Source organism: Nymphaea colorata, chromosome 3, assembly GCF_008831285.2.
Source record: "Nymphaea colorata isolate Beijing-Zhang1983 chromosome 3, ASM883128v2, whole genome shotgun sequence".
Classification (NCBI taxonomy): domain Eukaryota; kingdom Viridiplantae; phylum Streptophyta; class Magnoliopsida; order Nymphaeales; family Nymphaeaceae; genus Nymphaea; species Nymphaea colorata.
In genome coordinates this window covers 20,264,706-20,286,679 of record NC_045140.1, presented here as the reverse complement: position 1 = coordinate 20,286,679, position 21,974 = coordinate 20,264,706, and the positions used below count along the sequence as shown (strand labels likewise).

The window sequence follows — 21,974 nt, the reverse complement described above, 5'->3', positions numbered from 1 at the left end:
GTTTTTGTTCGTCGAACGGCACCTTGACTCTCAAGTCTTTTGGTTTTCTCTCCATCCATTCCTTGAGCCCCACTCCCAGTATACCGTCATCGAAATTAGCTTCAATGCGTTTTTTCTTTTGAAAAATTGTACCCCGTTCTAAGTAAGTTTTCTAGTTGTGATCCATTCGAGGAGAACAGCATTTCGGATTTCTTTATTTTTTTCGCCCCCTTAGATTGCAGTTCTTACTTAGTTAGTTGCGTTAAATAGATTTTCATCGGGTTAAATATGCTTAATTTTTCAAACCTGGTAGTAAGGCGACTTGCAGTAAGGGGTTAGAGGTTCGAATTTCATGGTTGTTGTCTTAACGGGGTACTCTTGTGAGCTGCTCACAAAAGGTGGCATGTGTAAATAAATATTTGAAAAAAAATTATTTTTTCATAAATTAAGTTTATAGCTATTTTTTAATTAAAAAATGTTTTCAAGAAACGAATTTATCGCAAAAAGGATATTCAAAAAACTTTTATTACAAAAAAAAAAAAATCAACTACTCCGGGTAGGTACTGAATTTGACATTTTTCACTTTTATTTTCGTAATCGTTGGTATGACACCATGGGCCCAATAATGCACATGATTGTCCGACATTACTCAAACATCCCACGTTTTGAATCGCCTTTGGATTTAAGAATTCAATATTTCCGCTTATTACTTTATATCAGCATCATGTAAACTAATAAGCAGAGAAAAGGACTAAAAAAGGAGGCATTTATTTTGAAAAGCACAGGTGGAATCAACCTTTTCGTGCACTTTAAAGTTCAAACTTTCCCTTCTTAATTTGTTGACATCCTTCAATTATTCCTCGATCCTAAGAAAGTTAACTTTCTTGAGCGTTTCTTTCTTTCTTTCTTTTTCCTGTTAACTGTTAGTTTAATGGCTCCATTTTCCTGGATTTAATCCTGCTCCGTAGAAAAAAGAAATTTCTCGTGATTTTCGCCAAACCATACAGCAAAAATTCTAAAGAAAGAAGTCATCATCTGCTTCTTGCTTTACTAAATTGTTGGGAATACTGAATTTTGAATAAAATAATCTGAAAAATCCAGCACCAACAGAGATGAGCACTTGTAGAAAAAGTACTGGTCATTACCATCATCCATCTTGATAAACATCCCACCAGCAACATCTTCAATGGTGGGGTAGCCTACATAAATTAATTTGATCTTGGGCTACGGATGGAAAAGGAAAGCTGTAACTATTCCCCTTTACCACTTCTAACAGTATCAGAAGCCGCGGACGCCATTAATGGTTCTACTCCTCTCCATACTTGGCATCATCAGAGAAGAGCAGGTCATGTGCCTTCTTCCCCCAGCAGGGGGACCAGCACTAGCAGCAGCCGCAGCAGCAGCAGTGGATGGGTACCTCGCCGAATTACTGCGCAGTTTCCTCCTTTCTCCTTCGTATAACTTGAACTCCGGTCCCTGTCTCACCGTCGTCGTATTAAGGCCGGTTGGCAATACGCAGTTGCAGAGAGAACCTGCGATTCAGGCAGGATAAGCCTTTAAGATGTGCCAATCTATCATAACAGAAGCACACAAGATGTTGAACTCCAACAAGTCTATGATAACCGAAGCACACAAGATCTTGAACTTGGACTCGTAATAACATGATCCCAAACATGGCCCTTGAAGAACAAAATTGGAAGCAAAAGCTACTTTTTTCGGTCATAAAGTAGAAGAAAGGAAAACAGAAAAGCTTTATAGAACAAAGCAAGTTAAGTCGGTCTCTTTCAGACTCTAAATCTTTAATACCCCAGCTGACCCCTAGGGTAGTTCTAGTGCACTACCCAACAATCGCCTTTCAATGTCCGTATCTGGTCCTGAAATGAACCTATTAATTATCTAGATAAATGATGATAGGACCAGTTTATCCCATTTCTTTAGATGCCAACAACATTCTTAAATGCAACCCAAAACAGACCACATCTTTTAAACCCCATGATGGCAATCTTTTCTTGAGTAACACTTAAGTAAACCCAAGTTAAAGAAAATCATGGAATCACTTACAGCAAATTTCTCTTCCAAAGCATCAGAGTCCCCTTACTGAAAACCCATGAAAAACTAGTATTCCTCTGTTAATCAAATAATAATGAGCTCTACAGAATTAGATGCATTATCATGAAAACCAATCAATTAAAGATGTGGGAAATCTCTCTCTCTCTCTCTCTCTCTCTCTCTCTCTCTCTGTCCAACCTTTGTCTTGAATAAAGGATACATTGTCAATGTCACCAAAGGAAATCAAAGAGATATTTTCTTCTGTGGAGCAAATTTTAAAGCAGGAACAATGAGCTCAAGAAAATTCAAACCACCTAAACTGAAGTTCGTCAAATTAACGTGAATGTAAGTCTGGTTTATTCTTTCCAATTGGCAGCAGAGCAGAGAAGAAATAAGAGAAGCTGAGGTTGAAAAACAAGAACGAGATGCTTAACCTATTCTGGCAAGACGATTCACCCATCGAGGAATAGGCCTCCCCGTGAGCTTCAGGCAGGCATCGTTGCAGAAGTGGTTGCAGTTCTTGGTGATGAGATTATACGTATTGCCGGTGTAATTGTCGGCCAGCTTCTCCATCAACCCCCTGACCTCCTTCGGCCCAAGATCCGTCCGTCCGATCAGGATCGACTTCCGGAACGTGAATCCGGCGCATTTCTTGGGCTCTCCCTCGAAAATTCCGGTCGTAGGAGCGTCGTGAGCCCCGAAAGCGTACTCTACTCCATGAACTGCAGCCGGGTATGATTAAACTACAACCGTTATGTACCGGTGACATGATCGTTTTCAGAAACAGCTTTTTGGAAAGAGCAAATCGATCGGTTCTTACCCTGAACGCCGGAATGGTAGATCCCGAGGCCGAACCAATAAGCATAACCATTAATTGGCGTCAAATCGTAGACGTTGAGGAAGACAGGGACGGCGCCTGACCGGGCCTTGGCAGCGTGGCCCCTGCACAGCATTTCTCCGGCGAGTTTCACGAGATGGGGAGCTCAGCTTCTTGGGGAGGAAAAGGAATATAAGCCTGGAAGCATCAGCCCTTCCCGAACAAGTATTCTTTGGAGCTTGCTTCGGCCCACCTGATCTTGATCCCCTCAGCTTGCCTGTGGCGGAATATATGGTGCCGAAAGTGCCAAAGTCCTGCCAGCACCACTGGGCCTTCCAAGGAACCTACAAACCTATAAAATATTGAAGAAGGAGACACTGAAAAGAAATGAAACAAACGTTTATAAGACACCGGGAATCTCCACACTGTTCCCTTCTTCCACGCACTCTCTCTTTTTCTCCTTTCATCCTTCTCTTTCTCCCCTCTTTCTTCGAAACACTTTCATCGCTTTATTTGATGCTCCAATGGTGTCTGCACGTGTATACCCCTCCTTCCCGATCTCTCCCTTGTTCTGTTCACAAGATTTGCGTGTTTGGCTTTACCCACTCCATAAAGGAATCTCTCTTTATAGAGCTGGCTTTTGGTGGCGCGGCTGTGCCCGAGTCGAGGTTAATCCAGGTCAAGTCTGCCACTCTAGGTGGGATCCAGCCTCTAGAGCGAATCGACCGACACACACACTGTCTCGTTAAGCAAATTGATGTGGCAGACATGCCTTTTTTACAGCATTGGAAAGAACACCATTGCCGCAGAAGACTGTCTGATTCGAGAATGAGTTGCGTGTATGAAGGTGGTGCATGCAACAAACAAAACAAACGACTATGCATTGGAAAAAAAACAGAAAGAAAGCATGCATGGAGTATTTTGGAGTTTTTTTTTTCTAAAAAATGTCTTTTTTTTTAGACTTGTTTTACTTTTTTCTTTGTCTTACAAGGAGCTTCTCTTTTTACCAATGGAGAATATTCTGGTCATTACACCTTCTGCTATGTGCGCAGAGCAGTGCATATAACCAGTTTTGATATCTGATTTGTTGTGCGCAGAGCAGTGCATATGACCAGTTTTGATATCTGATCTGTTGTGCGCAGAGCAGTGCATATGACCAGTTTTGATATCTGATCTGTTGTGCGCAGAGCAGTGCATATGACCAGTTTTGATATCTGATCTGTTGTGCGCAGAGCAGTGCATATGACCAGTTTTGATATCTGATCTGTTGTGCGCAGAGCAGTGCATATAACCAGCTATGATTATAGTCTCATAAACACAAGGGATGCCATGAAAGACAGTAGTAGAAAATGGGGATCCCTTGGGCACATTGTCTCTATGCTGAATAAAAAACAAGATTCCACTATAGTTCTTTCTCCCTTCCTCATCCATGTCAAGAAGCTTACTTTTTCTCCACCAACAACCAAGATGGCCGTCTTCAAGTAAAAGAATCGACACCACAGATTTAACTAATCACGAACACCTCTCAACATTGTAATAGTACTTAGATGGGACTTGAAAAAGATCAAGAAAAGATACATATATAAACAAGGACATTCTGGAGCAAGTTGAGTAGTGAGGCTTTGGCTGGTTTCCTTTTTCACTGGATCTTTGACATTAAGCGACTGGGCCCCTTGTCTTCTAGGTGAGCTTAATTTGGAGCCAGTGAGAATAAAGCCTAATCTATTGTTTTTGGCTGTGCTTTAGAGCACCAACTATGCTTTGTCTCCCACCCACAGGCCTACCGGTTCTGTCCTGTCCCAACATAACAAACACCTACTTTTGGGTGCATGCCCACACATCGTGGCTCGTCGCGAAGCGGTCGCGAGTTCGAGTTACGTAGGGCTCTCGATGCCGTCGACGGTCCCGATGTAATCCCACCGTTTGTTCTGAATCTGACTTCAAATACTTGGATCTGGTAAGAAAATTCACATCCAAGTGAATGGCTGGATGGAGCCATTTGTTTTATGGATATCTGATTCATATATATACAATGTTGATTTGACCTTCATGACTTTGGACATGGCTTTGTTGGTGGTTAAGAGATATTTGAATTTTGGGCATTTTATCATTCATGTAGGACCCATGAATCAGCACTCCATGTTCCAAGTTTTGGGTGTTGGAGTAGGATGGAAGACAGCTCTCCATGCCAACATGTTCACATGTTAGGTGGGTGAGGTTCCTTGTGGGGGCCTTGACAAGGGCTGCAGGCCAGTGTGGTAGTGTTCATGCCCTAGTAGGTCCAGATGAGCTTGAACCCAGCCAACTATATATGGGCAATGGTACCTTAATCTGATTCCTTGATTGAATCAACCCTTCCATCACTTGAAGCTCGGCATTCTTGGCGCATATGAAGTGACATTTTTTTTCTGTTTTCTCCACACATGCAAACTGATCACAAAACACATTTCATGCGAAGCAATAATGGTGATTCTTTTATCTTCAGACAACTTTTTTGTAGAATTGCATGTCTGTGTGAGAAAGGTGGTGAAAAAAGAAAGACATAGAAATACATTCCTTTACCCCGAAGAAGTTAATTTTTCAGAATGAAGTAGAGGAAGAGCCACATGTGGGCATGTGTAGGCAATTGCCCACACAGTCCAATAAACTTTTCCTATTTAAATATTAGTTGACCCCAAGTTTTTGCATGTTTATATATAAAATGTTCCCTTTATATATGGCGAGTGCCCCTCAACCAAATATTTCTGGCTCTGTCACTAGACACGGAAGGCACTTTGGCTAGCTTTTCTAGGGCATTAAGAATGTGGGCTTCGTGAGTGCCGTTTGAGTACTAGTTCTTAGATGCCAAGAAATTGAGACAAAAAGACAGGGAGGAGATTTTGCATGTCGAAGTCTTTGGTAGGCAATGACTTTGCAAGAAAACAAAATTTAGTACTCAAATTTGCAGACATGGCTAGCTTCAAGCTTCCGAGATCGAAGGCGCTCGAGCTCTCACCATCAATGTCTTGGATTTCCTTCAGAAAAGTTCAAAGCCCAGATCCCACAACATGAACAAAATTTAAGGACCCCACATTCTGGCATAGTCTAACCAGCAAATCCATGAAAAAGAGCATATAATGCCGAATGGGTCCATGTCTGCAAGTCCTGAGTTTCAGGCTCCGGAGATATATGAGCATGATTCGAATGAATTCTTCATCTAAACTATCAATGTTATTTTTCTTTAAATGCATAAACTATCATTTACTTTCTTCAAAAAAATCACGATCAGTGAAGCAAATCATAATGAATTTAAAGATTCATATGACTGCCATTGATGATTAAAAATTCTCTTAATAGTGCCAACTCCATGTTCTAAAGATAGAAATAAACTTTTTGAGTGGGTGGGCCGTAGATGATGACTTTGATGGTGAAAGAGAATAATAAACTAGTACCTGATTGAAATAACCTAAACCCCAACTTGTTTAAAACAAATGGAAAATGATCAAACGTGCACGTCGCCTGCGTCGGGTCGGATGGACGTACGATTGCAGAGAGGTTGACCGTCCGATCAATTGGATCGGACGGTCTACATGAGACCTGACGAAGGCTTCGGTTCGGCCCAGCGCATCCCTCTCGAGATGCGCCTCTCGCCGAGAAGACCTCCGCGGACCGCCTGATGTAGCGGAATCGGACGGCTCAGGTGTCTTCGTTTTGGTTCGAGGGAAAACCTCCCACTTCCCTCCATTTTGTTGTTCCACCTGCCGCCCGATTTCTCGCATCCCGGCTCTCCCCGAGTCGTCCCTCCGGCCAGTTTCCGGCGAGCTTGTGGCGAGCATCGGGCGGTCTGGGTTCTTCCTCTGTCCGATTCGGCAATCTTCCAGCTCTTGTCCCCGCAGGAGCCTCTCCGCTTCCTCTCTGATGCGGCTGTCTTCTGACGAGGGGAACGTCCGGCCGGACGACTCAATCACTTCCCCTCTCCGTTAGCCGGAAAAGAGAACGCGGAGACTCTCCTTCAACTCTCATTCCCTCGATCTGCCGACTCGGGGGAGCGGCGGGCGGGCCACCCCAGGTCTCTTGATTTCGTCGCTCTTTCTGTGATCTCGCGGGTTTGAGGTGAGCCCTGGCCGATTCTCTTCGTTTTCCCTGCAATTACTACTGCAGCGTTCTGCCATAGATAGTTTGTCTTTGGGACGCAGAAGGATTTGGGCAAACCCTTGTTTCGGTTGGGAAATGTTCGCAACCCTATCTTCTTCGTGGCATAACATGATTGTTCGTTCGAAGCTTCAATTTAGAGATATTCTTTAGCAGTGCAGAATTTCGTTGTCTTGTTACTCGTTTCTCATCGAGAGAAGAACGTACAACCCCGAGCTTCGCGCCTACTCTCCACGCTTGCGAAACTGTTCATTCACAAGTAACCCGCTTATTGTGCTCTCCTAAAATCTTCGATTTGTGTAGAAGCTACTCCCAATGCAGATTGATTACTCAAAGGGGCTAGACCAATTCCCAGTCGTTGGTTGATCCGTCGTGTAAATCAAAGAGGCCCTGTGACTCGAATACTGAAAGGAATGTCGCTAGTCGAGGGAGCAAGCAGGAGTTGCTGGAGCACATCAATTAGATTATGGTTTCAGGAACGGAGGGTTGTGACCATCCCATGATTCAATCTTTCAATTTTAATTTCTATGACACTGCAGACTGTTTAATCTTTTCGCAAACAGAATATTTATGGCACCGGATGTTGCTAATTTTTTGTGGGCGATGACTTGAGGAAATATTCTAAGTTCCCCTAGCTGTTGAGGTACCATCTACGTTGTTCAAACTGCTAGGCAGGAGTAGGCGACCCGCAGCAGACTCACATAAAAAGCACGGCGGGTCCCTAGGCGGGACCCTGTCTGTCCTACTGAAAAAAGAGGAACAATGAGGAAGAAAAATAGGAAAAAGAAGAAAAATGGGGATTTTGAAATTCCTCCACGTCAAACAATATATTAAAAGATAGAGCCAAAAAAATACTTAGATTTTTAGTGTCAAAATTTCAAAAAGTAATATTTTTGTTTAGGCCACCTCGGTGCGTCAGCTTAGGCGTTTTGGTTGCCGAGGCACGCTTTTGATTGTATAGAGTATTGCCCCACCCAATATCTTTTTCACATGTAGACATTTGGTCATCCCTAGCTTCAGAAAGAATGAAGTGATGCAAAAGTTAGTTTGTATGCGTTTGCTGCTTGAAAGCCTTAGCGGACTTTGTATGCATCCCATAAATGAATAAAGTGCTTTTGAGTTGATGTTGCATTTTGGACTACTTTCCTTTTTTAAGCGTTTTATATTCTTTATATCCATGGTTTAATTGATACCAAGCAACACCGTTTTCTTTCTACTTATTAAGTGTTTCTTGGAACCGCGACACCTCCTCTAATGTTTACCTTATGGCGTGCCAGGTTTGTGCAGCATTTAGTTATGGAAGTAGGTGAATGCTCTGTGCAGCAGAATGAAGTTAATGATGACTTATCAGTAGAAGCTGAAAATGGTAGACTTATGGATGAAACAGTAGATCTCCAAATGCATGATAAGAATGTTGGTCCAGAAATGGATCAAGAAGAAGAAGATTTAGAAATTGGTGAAAATGATGAAGATGAAAATTTTGATAAGGATATTGATAGTAATGTTGACTGGTTCTGTCCTGATGTGCCACCGGAATTGAAGCCTAAGATAGGAATGACTTTTAGCGACGAGAAGGATGCTTATGATTTTTACAGCACCTATGCTAGTAGTGCTGGCTTTAGTATAAGAAAGAATCATCTCAAAAAGAAAAGAGGAGAAGTGTATTTTCGTCAATTTACATGTAGTAAGAATGGATTAAAGAGGGTAAAATCTGTAGAAGGGAAAAAGATGCAGACGGATAGAAGGTGTGGGTGTCTAGCAGATATGCGAATATCAGTAAATAAAAAGACTAACGTGTGGGTTGTAGCAAATTGGAAAGAGCACCATAATCATCCAGTGCATAATGCAGACAAGGAAAAATCTCCTCGATCTTCAGAGGACAACCGAATACCAACTGAATTTCCCAAAAAGGAGCATCAAACGTCATCTGAAGTCTTAAAAAGATCTCGGAAAAAAACTCCTCAAGTGATGCCTATCTTGTCATTAGAAGCAAAAGGTACAATCAACCTTGGATTTGGAAAAGGTACAAGCAACTTACCTTTTACTGGAAATCAAGTTCATGTGCAACCAAGCAAAACAATTTACAGTTTTGGTGGAAAGGATTATGAAGCTATTCTTGATTATTTTACAACAAAGAAAGCCGAGCATCAAGGATTTTATGCCAATATTCAAATAGATGATTCTGGGCAATTCGGCAATTGTTTTTGGGTTGACAATGCTGCACGGCGTGATTATTACTGTTTTGGAGATGTTCTACTATTTGAAACTACTTCTGTGAAGAAAATGGGATGCATGCCGTGTGTTCCATTTATTGGAATAAATAATCATTGGCAGAGAATTAATTTTGGTTTTTTGTTGTTGGTGAATGAAACCGTAGAGTCTTTTGAATGGGCTTTCAAAGAGTGGTTAAATGTCATGGATGGTAACTCTCCCAAGGTAATTATAACAAATCAAGATTGGGCAATGAAAGTTGCAATAGCTAGAGTGTTCCCTAGTTCAGTACACAAGTATTGTACATGGCATGTGACAGAAAGTTTACATAATAATTTAGAATATACAGTTCGAATGCGTGCAAGCTTCAAAAATACTTGGAATGACTGTGTTTATGGTTCAATAAATATTGCAGATTTTGAACAGAGGTGGGAAAACATGTTAAATATGTTTCCAGAACTGAAGACCATGGAATGGGTACAAGATTACTGGGATGACAGATCAAAATGGGTTCAAGTGTACTTTGGTGATACATTTATGGCGGGATTGCATGGTTCCCGACAAGCCGATGGCAGTAATGGTATTATTGAGAAGACTATTGATAGACACACTCCTTTTCATGAGTTTTTTGAAATTATAGAAAAGAGTGTCTTTAGGGTACAGGCTTGTGAAAACGAACTTAGTCATAAAATGGATGATGAGATGCCAAATTCCTTAACTAATTGCCCTCTTGAAACTGATTTGATGAAAATATTTACTTGGAAGTCATTTCAGAAATTTCAAGTTGAGATACAAAACTCGTTAAAATGTGTGCCAAAGGTCGAGAAAGTTCCAGGTGGTCGGAAGTATGTTCTCACTGACTTCTCTGAGAACAATATTAAAGAATATGTGTTGATCTTCGATGAAAAATCTAAGGAAATCTCCAAATGTGCATGTTGCAAATGGGAGGTGGAAGGAATTGTATGCAGGCATATTTTTTGGGTACTTAGGATTGAAGGATTTGAGAAACTTCCAACTAAGTACATCTTGAAAAGGTGGACACGAAATGCAAAAGATTGTCTCCAGTTTAATTATGTTGGTGATCGAGGTCAACTGCAAGATTCTAAAATCTTTTGGCAAAATCATCTATCTATATATGCAATTAAGTGTATACTTGTTGGAGCAAAATCAGGTTCAAGTTACACTCATGTCTTGGAAGGGTTGAAAAGGCTTTCTTTTGAAGCTGAAGAGCTTAACAAGATTGAAGAATTGAAAGCTAGAGACATAGAACTAAATGGTGGAAGTATCGAGCCAGCACATGATGTGGCGGGCTCTTCAAATGAATTCACGCTGATGGATCACCAACATGTACATACAAAGGGACGTGGCAAGCGTCTCAGATCTGAAATGGAGTTGTCAAAACCATTAAGACGGTGTGCGACTTGCGGCAAGCCTGGTCATGATACTCGCAACTGTAGTTTAAGTGTCAGCTCTGGGTATGATATGAAGCTTTCACTATTATACTTCTTACTTGTCTGCTGCTTCAAATATTCAGTGCCATGATTTAATCTTCTATATTCTTTTTCTTTATATGTCTCAGGAGCTTATCTACTAATGTTGCACTTGACAAACCGCCAAGAGCATGCAAGCATTGCAAGGGTTCTGGCCATGACAAAAGAAATTGTCCTAAAATAAGACGCATAGGTAATTCCTTACAGGAAGAATTTAATATAATTCATCTGTTTATATAGCTAAAAATAGGTAGTTCAGTCGCTCTTGCTTACATCTTAAAATAATATTTTCTTTGATGCCAGTTATTGTGGAGGACGAAGCTATATTTTCAGATGTGTAAGCCAATTGGATATGAAGAATTTATTCTCATGATTTTACCTTTAGGTAAATTGTCCAATATATTCTATCTAATCTTTCCGCCATCTACTTCTATATTTAGTCATTTATCTGTGTTCTTCAATTTGCTTGTTTATTCTTAAACTCAATTTTGGTGCGCGTTGTTCCAATTGTCAATGTTCAGTAGACAGTGATATTAGCATGCTGGAGTTAAGGCAGAGTTTATAAGGACTTCTGTGCAACTCAAATTACCAAATTTTAGCATTATAAAAAAAAAATACATGAACTACTATTATAGACATTGATGGTCTCTTCCATAATGTTAATATTGTATCATTTAAAAAATTTCATGTTTTTTATTGCCCTGCCTATGTTGGGGAATAATAAAGGCTCATCCTGTTGCTTCAGCGGTATGAACCTTTAACACATAAGTGGATGTTGACCAAAATATCCTTACCTGGTCATCTGTGTCATGTGGATCCTTGGGGAACCCAGTAACTTTTTTGTGGGACTTGCAATGTGCATATAAACCAAAGGGACAAAATGCGGGGTCAAAGCAGGAAACAATCTCTAATTAATGTTAACATACTATATACATACATTTTCATGCATAAATATACTGTCAGAGTCCTCTAATATTTGGGTGATCTTGGTTTTGTTCCAACTGTTCTGCTCAGCAGTGGGAGACCAAAAAGAACGCTGTGGATATTTCTAAAGAAAAATGACAGGAAAAATCTGGATTTCATGCTGGTAAAGATAAGATTTGAAGCTTTGGATGAGTTTATGGAGGTATCTGCCAACAAACCATGCAATTCTTTTGAAGCAATTGTGAGGGTTGCCATCTTACAATATCCAACATTTTGTCCAACCCGGTGCAAAAGCTGAGGTGGTTTATACGTTTCCAACTCCACTGCTAATGACAGTTTTATGGAACCAAAGTTTGGTGCAGCAAGGTGAGGCATTAGGTGCAGAAGATTGTGATCGTGTCTGCTCCTTCTGCTGTCCTAAAGTAGACTGGCAAAAAGATTGAAGTGCCGAGAGTGAGGAAGCATTCACAATGAATGAGGATCGGAGATATGAAGTTTGGGGAGGATTGCCTAGAGGGCAATCTGTGACTTCTACCATGTAAGTAAAAGCATCAGCGAATACACATCCAGAGGAAGGTCCAATGTTGCTTCTTTAACATTGGAGTGTCTTAAATTATGTGCAATATGCTGCTAAATCTATTAGCAATTGGTCCCTGGAAAGGGAAGGTAAGCTAATTCTAATCCATTTGTCATTCGATTTTTATAAATTTCAGGAATTCATGTTACATAGAGCTGGGAACGAGCTGAACAAATCAAACAAGTTCACGTTCTGACTTGCTTGTTATCTTTGCACATGGAGCAGTGATGCAGCTAGCGAGTCATCTTCGGGCTTCCTTGTATATCATTACGTAGCTCATCAGGCGCTCAGTGCAGTCATTCGGTCAAGCACCGGTATAATCAACCCATCTGAAACCTGACTTGAGTGTGGCCTTCGAAGGTAGCAAGTCTTATGTTGTCTGAAATCATACAACTCAGCTTGTCGACATTGCAAGTTTCATTTTAACTCATAAATTCCATGTATGCCATTAAGTTTAGAAACAAAATTGATGAACAAGTGGATTGACCTAATAAACAAGTATGGAAATTTAGTTGCTAGCATTAAATAGTAGTAAATGATGCTGGCTATGTGTGTCTGCATTTGTGTTCACAAAGACATATATATATATATATATATATATATATATATATAAAATATATACAGCAGAAAGAGAGATCTTTCTAGGTCCATGTAAAAAAAGCTTGTAGGCAGGGAGGCCCGCTTGGGCCATGGCTCCACCCCAGCGAATTGAAAAAAAAAAAAATTACATTGAAAAAATTGAAAATTTTTAGTTGTGCCATGTATTGTTTGGATTCCGGTTCAGCTTGGATTCACTCAGATCTAGAGGTTGGACTGTTTGGCCCGTCCTTGGAAAAGATCTTGGTTTTGCCCTTGCTTGTAAGCTATAGGGGCTTTTATCAGCTCTGGGTCATTCATATTCATTTACGTTAGTTTAATGCATATGAACTATGAAGCACACATTGCATTTGATATATGTTTGGATTCCGGTTCAGTTTGGCTCAACTCAGATCTAGAGGTTGGACTGTTTGGCCCGCCCTTGAAAAAAATCTTGGGTCTGCCTCTACTTGTAGGCTATAGGGGCTTTTATCAACTCTGGATCATTTATATTCATTTACGGTAGTTTAACACATATGAACTATGAAGCACACATTACATTTGACATTTGTGTATCTATTTTGCCTAATACGAGCCAAGCGTAGCGACGTAGTCTAAATGAGCAAGCTGAACACTTGATTTTCTAATTTGGGAAGCCGGCTTTTGCATAGCTTGTCAGCTTACTTAAATACCTTAAGCGACATGAGTCGGTAATGGTGCTTAAGTATGCACTTTTTGTTTTGTCTATATTTTATTGTCTGCTCTTGATGTAATACAACCACTCTCATAAGGATGTTATTGCTTTTGATCATTTTGGTGGTTCTTGTTTGTGAATTCAATGGTGATAATTTCATGAACCATGATGTAATGCACTGCCTACGCAGGCCTAAAAAGCTGCAAGTTCCGTGTTCCGAAAGGGAAAAAGCGCAACGGATCTAAGTTTGGTCATCCCCAAAGGTAAGCAGTGGATTATCCATATTAATATCCTTTTGCCAACGATGCCTTATTTTTCTGGATTATTTCAAAATACATGTGGTTAAGTTAGAGGTGGGAAACCATTGAAAAGTTTGGTGAAAAGCAAATGTTCTTTATCTCTACAAGCACGATAAAGATTCTTTTACGAGAAAACTTCTAAAAGCTTACTCAAATGGACCAAGTTTTAGGTGAGAATGACCAAGTCTTTAAAGCATGCCAGGTTATCCACCTAAACACACCTTCATGCTGACTGCGGTATGAGGGACTTGAAATTTGATCGAAATTGCAGTGGTTTGGTTTGAAAAAGGTGAGAAAAAAAAAAGGTACCATAGCAGCTCGTTTGCTGAGGACCAGAACTTGGGTAATAGGAGTCAGTCAGGTTTTGATGTACTCTGGAGTTGTTGAGTTTGAAATCCACTTTAATCACGAGTCAATGATAAAAATGCCGGGGAATGTCCCAGCAATTTTTAAAGCTCCTAATAATAAATCCCCTTCTTGGCGCCAGTCACAAGCGTAGCTCTCTCTCTCTCTCTCTCTCTCTCTCTCTCTCTCTCTCTCTGAGTCATGGAAAACTCGGTACCTGAGATGTCGTTCCTGATATTATCAGACACATGACTCGGTTTCCAACCAAATTTGTCGAACTTCACAAAAAAATTAGAGTCTGACTAGTAATTCAATTCAAATTTGGTAATATTTGTCCTCGTAAACCTGATCGATTGCCAAATCCGGTTGCGTATATAATTTTAAATTGGGTTCTGTATTTTGATCGCTAGGGTCTGAATCTGACCCTGAAACTGACCAGTCAATTACAGCTCAGTCTGATGTGGCAATGGCTGCATCAGACCGATTTGCATCCTTATTTTAAAGTTATAGCCCGTGCTTTTGGCAGATGAGCAAGCTCATACAAGTGAAGTACTCATCCTATTCTTGATCGGCATCACTGGTTATACATCAACTGTACAAGTTCCATCCATTGTTGCCCTCTCATGAAAGGTACAGATCCAGCGATTTGCCCGTTTACAACACTTTCGTGAAGGTCCCTCGAAACCTGAAGAACTTTTGACAGTGCTATTTAATGCTTTCGCCATAGTTATTGCAGTAGTTGCTTGGCGGTAAGGGTTTGGGAGATTATTAGGTAAAATTGTTGTGTAAATGAGAGTGGTGATGAACGATTGCCGATCGTCTTCCATCTCGGTCTTATATAACTCCATCTTCATTCTTATATCCATTTCAACCTCGGCAGAGTTTACATTGTTTGTAATTGTAACATATATGCAGTTACACATTAGGGCATGGCTAGTGGAAATCCAATCGACGCACCATGCATTGGTGGGATTTTATTCACACCTGTCTCACAAGCCCCCTGAAGAAGGGCTGAAGCCGTCCTCTCTTCCCCTTGCCCTCATGGTTCAAGATTGCTTCAAGACTTGGGTGGACTTGTGGTACAGCAGTCGAGCAAGTGTTGCACTACCACTGTTTGTAATTCAGAATAGTGTGCCATATATATAGTTATACATTGGTTGAAAATTTTGCGCAGCTTCACTTGTGCCTTTGAATAGTCTAAGCATGCCTATCTAGATCAAACATGATACTCAAATCTGTTCTCCTTTCTAAGGATTGATGTTTCTTAATCACATTGCATTTGTAATAAGTAGTTGTTACAAGGCATTCTGTTTTCTCCGGGATCGTACCATCAAAGTACTGGGTATTCAATAACAACACTGGAGCAGGCCCACAGGCAGCCTAGATCGCCGAGTCTTGGTTACCGATCTCAGACGATAGCACTATCACAGGCAGGCTGGATAACTGAGCCTTGGTTACCGGCCCCGGACAATGGTACCATCATGATGTCCGTATGTCCACAGGTCAAGCTGTTAAATGTACAATAGTGGGCCTCAGTCTCCTAAGCCTGACCACTCACAATACCAACAATTCTTGTTGTCTGAGCTGGCCGATCAGCGGCTGGTATGTTGTTATGAATGAGAGTTAATGAAGAACAATTGACGTCGGCCAGAAAAGGGAGGTGAAACAGAGATTCTGATCTAGTAAGATAACACCAGATTTCATCCAGGCTCATTCTGGTTCTGGAGTCTCTATTTATGCTGGATCACCAGCGAACTGCTGTTGGTAGCGTTTCAGACATTAATGGAAGTTTGAAAAGAAGAGACACAATTGGGAAGGCAGTAATGGAAATGCCTACTGCATCCCAGTAATAGAATTGTCTTATTAGGCCTCCGTTTTTTTAGCTTGAAGGGGTCAGTATTGTATCATGAATCACTGGTTACTAACTGCAGCTATGTAAGCATTAAGGGGCTGTTTGGTAATAGTAATGCAATGTTATGGTCTATGAATCTGCTAAAAAAGTAGAGTAGATTCATGGAACATTGTATCAAGAATGTTTCATGAATCTGTCTCATTTTTTAAGGTAGATTCATGGGACAGTACATTTTTTTTAAGGTAGATTCATGGGGCAGTACATGAATATGAGCAGCTGCAGATTCATGAAACATTGTAGTAAGTGTTTTTATGAATTTGTTTTGTTTTCCAAGGTCGAATCATGAGACAACAGCCCTTAGTACTTCCAACAAAATATTCAACTTTCAGGGCCGGGTTTCAAAATTTGATTGAGTTCACCTCGTACCTAGCAGCATGGAGGGCGTCCATTAAACCAGCGTCGACAGTTAAAGGCTTCAAGCCCCATTGGCAGCCACCCTTGTACAAGCCAAACTTAGTCCCTTACCGTGGGGGCATCAGAAGAGACGACATGGTTTTAGGCACTTGGGCGAGGAACAATGTCTCTTCCCATGTTGTGCCTTCTGCATGTAAAGTGGAAAACAATTAGAAACAGAGTTCAAGAGTTCAGTGGTCTTGGTGCATCTGTTTTGGCTTATTCTAGTACTGTTAGCCTAACAGCTTGCTTACAATACCAAAAAGAAGAAGAAGAAGATGAAAAAGGGATACAGGCTCAAATGTAGTTGCTTGCTTTAGAAAGGCTTTGCTTTCCGAAGGCAAATGCAAGGTGGTGCAGCCAAAAATGTCCTTTCGCATCTGAACTGGAACCAAGTTCCAGGATAAAAGACGATACATTTTTCATGTCAGAGGAAAGGGGCTCAGATAATTTTTCCCATAACTTTTCATGCCTTTTTAACTTTTTACAGTCTTTGATCCCAAAGGCGTGTTTTCTTGATACGCTTTGTTCCCTTCCTGTCACTTTAACAAGGCGGCCCTTTAAGTGTATTTTATCAAACCTGGAGCCGTCCCCCTTGGAGGAGAAGTATAGGAGACCGCACACTTGCATCTTCAACAAAGTGCATTCGGTTACATAGAAAGAAAGTAATGTCCAGTTGTCACCGGCCGACTCCTTCGAACCGCGCGACGCGGCAAACTCTCGTCAGTAAGCCGCAAGCCTTCGCCTTGTTCAAGTGGGCGCAAATCACTTGAACGCTTTCTCAAAAACAAAGAATACAAATTGCACAAAGACTGTGGAAAGAAAACTCGCAATATATTCACTTGAAGAAGATGAGTACATCACGAGGGAAGCAAGTAAGCTTTTAGCTTTACTTACATAGGATGGCCGAAGCTACTTACAGAATTCCTATGCTGACCATCCAAAACAAGGAGTCCCAATATCACACTTAGGAAGCCGTTTTGGGAGGGTACTCCAACATAGGTGAACAAACTAACTTACACCAAAACTCAACATAAGCAAAACAAATACAGCAAAAGCAAAAGACTGTACAGACTCTAGACGCAGGGGAACATGCTCCCCCCTTCAAATCAAGCGCCGGCCTCGGCAAGAAGGTCAAAATCTCCTATCAAAATTCTGAAAATAAATGGATCAGGTTCAACAAAACTTGAATCTTTGGGCTGCCACAAAGTATAGCCACAAATATGGTTTTTGGGTTTTAACCCTAGAAGTTTTTCTTGGGTTTAAAATGTAAGATTTTTTTTTTTCTTGGAGAAGTTCAGGCAAGAAACATAAAGGTTGCCAAAATCTTAAAAATAAAATGAAAAAATATGAAACTAAGTGTGGTAATTAAAAACTGTAAAAAAGTAAAAAAAATGCAGAAAAATATGAAAATATAAAAAAACAGCACAAGAAAACGCATTTTTTCGTTTGTGGTGTTTTTTTTTTTTTTTGGAAAATCATGCTTTTCCCTTTTCTCCGACGGACCTGTTTTTAATGCAAGTTCTTAGAAAAAACGTGTGTGTTTTTTTTCCATCTATGCTTCGAACAGCCAGATCCGTAATTCTGAACTTGTTTTGTTTGGGTGTAGACAAAGAGAGAGCGAGTAAATCAGCCACAGGAAATAGATGACAACCAATGCGGAGAGCGAGGTGGACCTCACTCTGAAATAGAATGCGAAAGGAGCTTAAGGAAACGTCCCTACACACCTGATTGTTCTTCTCTTCCTAGATCTGCCACCACGCCTCTGCTACTGCAACCAGTTTAGATCCCGAGCTTCTCTAATCCCTTCATGAAAAGGACGTGTAAACCTGCAATCTATTGGTTTTCCATCTTTTCCCATCTCAGTTTCAGGCTGTGTTTGGTAGTATCCGACAAACCACCTACAGCAAATGAAAAAGAGTTAAAATTTTGAAAAAAATACCCCATTTTGTCCTCTCCTGCTTGGACCTTTATCAAATCAAATGAGTCGGACCCGATTTGAATAGACCCAAAAGCGAGCCAACCCTGACCCATTTTAACAACACTGTTTTTAACTACCAGCTGATGCAGTTTTTTCCCGCTTGGTTAGGGGTTTGATTTTAAGATGACCAAGTAGAAAATGGTCAGGAGTTCAATACTCAGATGCATGCTTTCATTGGGTTAAGACTGGCTAATGCTTGTTTTCATTTTTGTCTCTTTGGTGTCTAATGTTTACTTCTAGATGAGCAGGGAGACCTGCTGCCGGCTGAATGCTGAAGGCTCGATACAACCCCTCATCCTGTATGGTATAAAGTCTGCTTTTAGTATCTGTGAGTGCCGCCTTTGTCGCGCTTTAACTTGCTTTTTGGTGGTCTTCCATATACAGTGGTGCCCTACATCTATTTCGCATTTAACCATGGAAGGGTGCCAAGTGCCAAACAATTAGATCGCCCACAAGCCAGAAGCATAAATACAACAAAACAAAGGCTGATGTAACTTACACTTTATTCCACTCAAATGATTGGCAGCGAGAGGCAAATAGGGGATGGGCCAATCGTTGAGTCTTTCACCGCAAGTGGTGAAGTTCAAGCTCAAAATCGTGGCCCAAAGGATTTGTTCGATCTCGCGCTTTATTGAAGGGACCATTTCTCTTTCGTCTGCCCTTTCGTTCTCCATGGTTTTAATGGAAGGTGGAATCTCGGAGAAGCTCTTCTTTGGGTAGTGACTTACTTCACCTATAAACAACAAAAGCATCTCATTCGTGCCACCATCCGTCCATATTTCCTCAATATTCTTGTCCCCTCCTAACAGTGATTTAATCAAAACTAGACCAACATGTTGAGCTCCATTCACCTTTCTATGGAGTTGAACCCAACATTCAGACAAGCATGCGTATACATATAAATTAATTCTTAGCTCCCATATTGGAAGATTTTTACCTGAACTAGGCAGGAACTGTCATACCCATCTGCATTAATCTGTCAAGCGTCGGGCCCCATGTAAATGGCAGGCCGGACCCGCTATTGGGACCTCACATTCTGGACCCCTGCTGCAGGGCAGTTGTGGACCATGAGTGACACAGAAAGTGGCCGCATTCAACACAACATGTGTGTGCCAACATAATGGCAGAAAGCTGCCCAGAGAAGAAATCATGGCACCACCACAATAATACTGCACAAGCAACACCCCGAAAGGGATGAAAGAAAGCTACGGGGAGACTGTAAATTTCTTTTGCGAATGGAAGGGACAGAGGCTAAGAGAGTTCTGGAGGGGAGTTCTCCTTCGTCACCCACCAGGTGCGTGGATCTGAATGAAGTAGGACCACTGTGCCTTCAATGGCCACAGACTCGCATCCAACGATCTCTCCAACTGCACTAAACGACGGCAGAGCTAGTAACTTTTGCACCTTGGTCCTCAGATATCAGGTATCTTTCGGGTGAGTGGGAGGGAATCCTACCATCCACTGAGAGGCCGAAGCCCCTTTTCTTTCCTTTCCTCTAGAGCTGCGTCGATCTATGGGATCCTCAAATATCTTTGGCTTGTTTACTGACTACGGAAAACCAGAAGCGGTCAGTCTACTTCTGCATCATATGTTGGATGGATCCAAATCCAGATTAGTATCTTCACTTGGACCTAGATAAATAGAAATGTATATGACAGTGTGTGGTTCAAAACTTGGAATGTTGGCTGATGGGCCGGCGCTGCGGTCACTCTCATGGGATTGAAGCTGGGTTTAAAGCCTGGCTTTTTGGGTTTTGGCCTATGAAAGCAATAGGAAGCTTGTGGGCCTACCGCATTCAACTGGGTCGTATTTGGTTCGACGTAGACCCAGACCAAGCTTGAGGCGCTGTTAGATTAGATCCACGCATCCCCACCTTCCTCTTGTTGACTGACAGTGTGGTTGTCGCACTCATCTGCCTGACAGAGGCTAGTGCTTTGCCCCATTGGTCCTCACTCCCGTTTTCAAAGGATTTACATACAAAAGGAAAATGTGAGGTTAATGGTTTAGAGTTTGAGTGGTAGATGAGCACCAATGCTGCAAAAATCGATCGGTTCTGGAATCAATTTTGAAGCTTCTGATTGAGTGGTAGATGAGCACCCATTCGCCGAAGCTTCTGATTCAGTAGAATCAATTTTGAATGTACGAAAATAATTAGAACTCTCAAAAAAGTTAGAATGACATGTGGCACTCGCCAGTTTGAATTGAAAGGATGATTTTGGTTACATTGATAAATGCTGATGGATTAGTTGTAATAATCTGACCAACTCCTACATTGGGTTGGGGCTCATAATTTTGGTCAATCTCATCTCTTAGCAACTTGGGTTTGGTTAGGAACCATGACAACTAAAACCCCTTTAATGAACTTTCAAAGATTTCCAAGAATCTTTAACATGAGACTAGACTTTTATAATGAGGTATTAGAACCCAACACATCCCTTTTAATGCACACACCCTGTGTGTATAAGTCCCTAAGTTCACATATTATGATATTAATTGTAATAACTTGACTTACTCTTACACTAGATTCGGGCTATTAATTTGATGGATCTCAACTCGACCCACCAACCCACTTATGAACCCTCAAATTATCTTAAGAACCTTTGGTACAAGGGTAAACTCTTATAATCCACTTTCTTTTTATATAAACATGTTCGCTTGTATGAGATTTCAGGTTTGATTATTGAACCTTACTCTTGTACAACTTTAAAACTCAACTCTCACTCTCACATCGGGCTTGGGCTTTTCGTTTTGCGGATCTCATTCTACTCCTAATAACTATGATTTTACATTAAAAAGAAGGACATAATTAAGTAATTTAGCCAACCCTTATGAACCCCTAAAAATTTCAAAAAATATTCACTACCAGAGTAAACTTATATAATAAGCAGTCGCATTGTTACTGTTGATCCCTACTGCTTGTATGCCACGAACAGAATTTTACATAGAAATTCAATGAGAAATGTCTATGTCACAAGGATACGACTCTGCAACTGGTTAACAGCGAAATTGCTTCGATACGAAGAACGAAAGAAAGCCTCCGTGACAATGACACGCATGGACAGGATCTCAAGGTAATGAAGTCAGAAGTGCACGTAATTCTGATGACCCTTTTGGCTTCGATGCTTTTCTCCGGAGGATGACGTCCGATCGATCATTCCTTTTTTCTTCACAAGAAAGCTTCGAGGATTCCCATCTCCTTTTATCGTGAACCTAAAGAGGTCAAGAGCCAGGTTTCTGGTGCTTTTTAGGTGAAAAAAAAGAAAGAAAAACTTGTCCGCCATTGGCCGAAAGCTGTAGGTTTCCCATTTGACATGCCAATATCTGCAATTATTCTGCTGTCCTTTTTGACAGTGTGCAATGGTTTGCACCGTTCTTCACTTCCAAGACAAAATCTGCCATCCATCGCATCTAGCTCGTTGCCATTCAATACGGCACTTCCTCTCTCTCTCTCTCTCTTGCTCTTCTTCTCTTCCTTTCTTATCATATCTACCTTTACCTTTTGTCTGTGGACAATCGCAAATCTGAGAAGAGCACCACCATCTAGTAGATCTAATTCACAAAAACTCTTACATCTGTCTTGGCTGTAGTCTGGTCAC

The 21,974-nt window shown here is 41.0% G+C and overlaps 2 protein-coding genes across 5 annotated transcripts; one reads left to right on the top strand and one right to left on the bottom strand.

Moving 5' to 3' along the window:
* Nucleotides 1–1,099: 1,099 nt before the first annotated feature.
* On the bottom strand, nucleotides 1,100–3,513 carry LOC116251524 (deSI-like protein At4g17486). The gene is made up of 3 exons (XM_031625846.2): nucleotides 2,849–3,513; nucleotides 2,463–2,750; nucleotides 1,100–1,511 (listed from the first exon to the last, which is right to left on the bottom strand). Exons 1-3 carry the CDS (start codon nucleotides 2,979–2,981, stop codon nucleotides 1,258–1,260), a joined length of 675 nt encoding a protein of 224 aa, XP_031481706.1. The 5' UTR covers nucleotides 2,982–3,513; the 3' UTR covers nucleotides 1,100–1,257.
* Nucleotides 3,514–6,452: 2,939 nt separating this feature from the next.
* Nucleotides 6,453–15,271, top strand: LOC116251523 (protein FAR1-RELATED SEQUENCE 5-like). Of its 4 annotated transcripts, XM_031625844.2 has the most exons (9): nucleotides 6,453–6,937; nucleotides 8,254–10,662; nucleotides 10,767–10,870; nucleotides 10,981–11,062; nucleotides 11,692–12,139; nucleotides 12,315–12,538; nucleotides 13,639–13,711; nucleotides 14,619–14,722; nucleotides 15,008–15,271. In XM_031625844.2, exons 2-4 carry the CDS (start codon nucleotides 8,273–8,275, stop codon nucleotides 11,016–11,018), a joined length of 2,532 nt encoding a protein of 843 aa, XP_031481704.1. In that variant the 5' UTR covers nucleotides 6,453–6,937; nucleotides 8,254–8,272; the 3' UTR covers nucleotides 11,019–11,062; nucleotides 11,692–12,139; nucleotides 12,315–12,538; nucleotides 13,639–13,711; nucleotides 14,619–14,722; nucleotides 15,008–15,271. The 4 variants fall into 4 exon arrangements, with proteins under 4 accessions (XP_031481704.1, XP_031481705.1, XP_049932601.1 ...); XM_031625845.2 differs by having other exon boundaries at nucleotides 11,695–12,139; nucleotides 14,619–15,271; XM_050076644.1 differs by lacking the exon at nucleotides 14,619–14,722.
* The last annotated feature ends 6,703 nt before the right edge of the window (nucleotides 15,272–21,974 follow it).

Coding starts and splice junctions, on each gene's coding strand:
- LOC116251524 (XM_031625846.2), bottom strand. CDS start 2,981: ATGCTGTGCAGGGGCCACGCTGCCAAGGCCCGGTCAGGCGCCGTCCCT. Junction 2,751..2,848: donor CTACCATTCCGGCGTTCAGG/GTAAGAACCGAT, acceptor ACCCGGCTGCAG/TTCATGGAGTAGAGTACGCT. Junction 1,512..2,462: donor GAATCGTCTTGCCAGAATAG/GTTAAGCATCTC, acceptor CCTGAATCGCAG/GTTCTCTCTGCAACTGCGTA.
- LOC116251523 (XM_031625845.2), top strand. CDS start 8,273: ATGGAAGTAGGTGAATGCTCTGTGCAGCAGAATGAAGTTAATGATGAC. Junction 10,663..10,766: donor AGTTTAAGTGTCAGCTCTGG/GTATGATATGAA, acceptor TATATGTCTCAG/GAGCTTATCTACTAATGTTG. Junction 10,871..10,980: donor TCCTAAAATAAGACGCATAG/GTAATTCCTTAC, acceptor CTTTGATGCCAG/TTATTGTGGAGGACGAAGCT.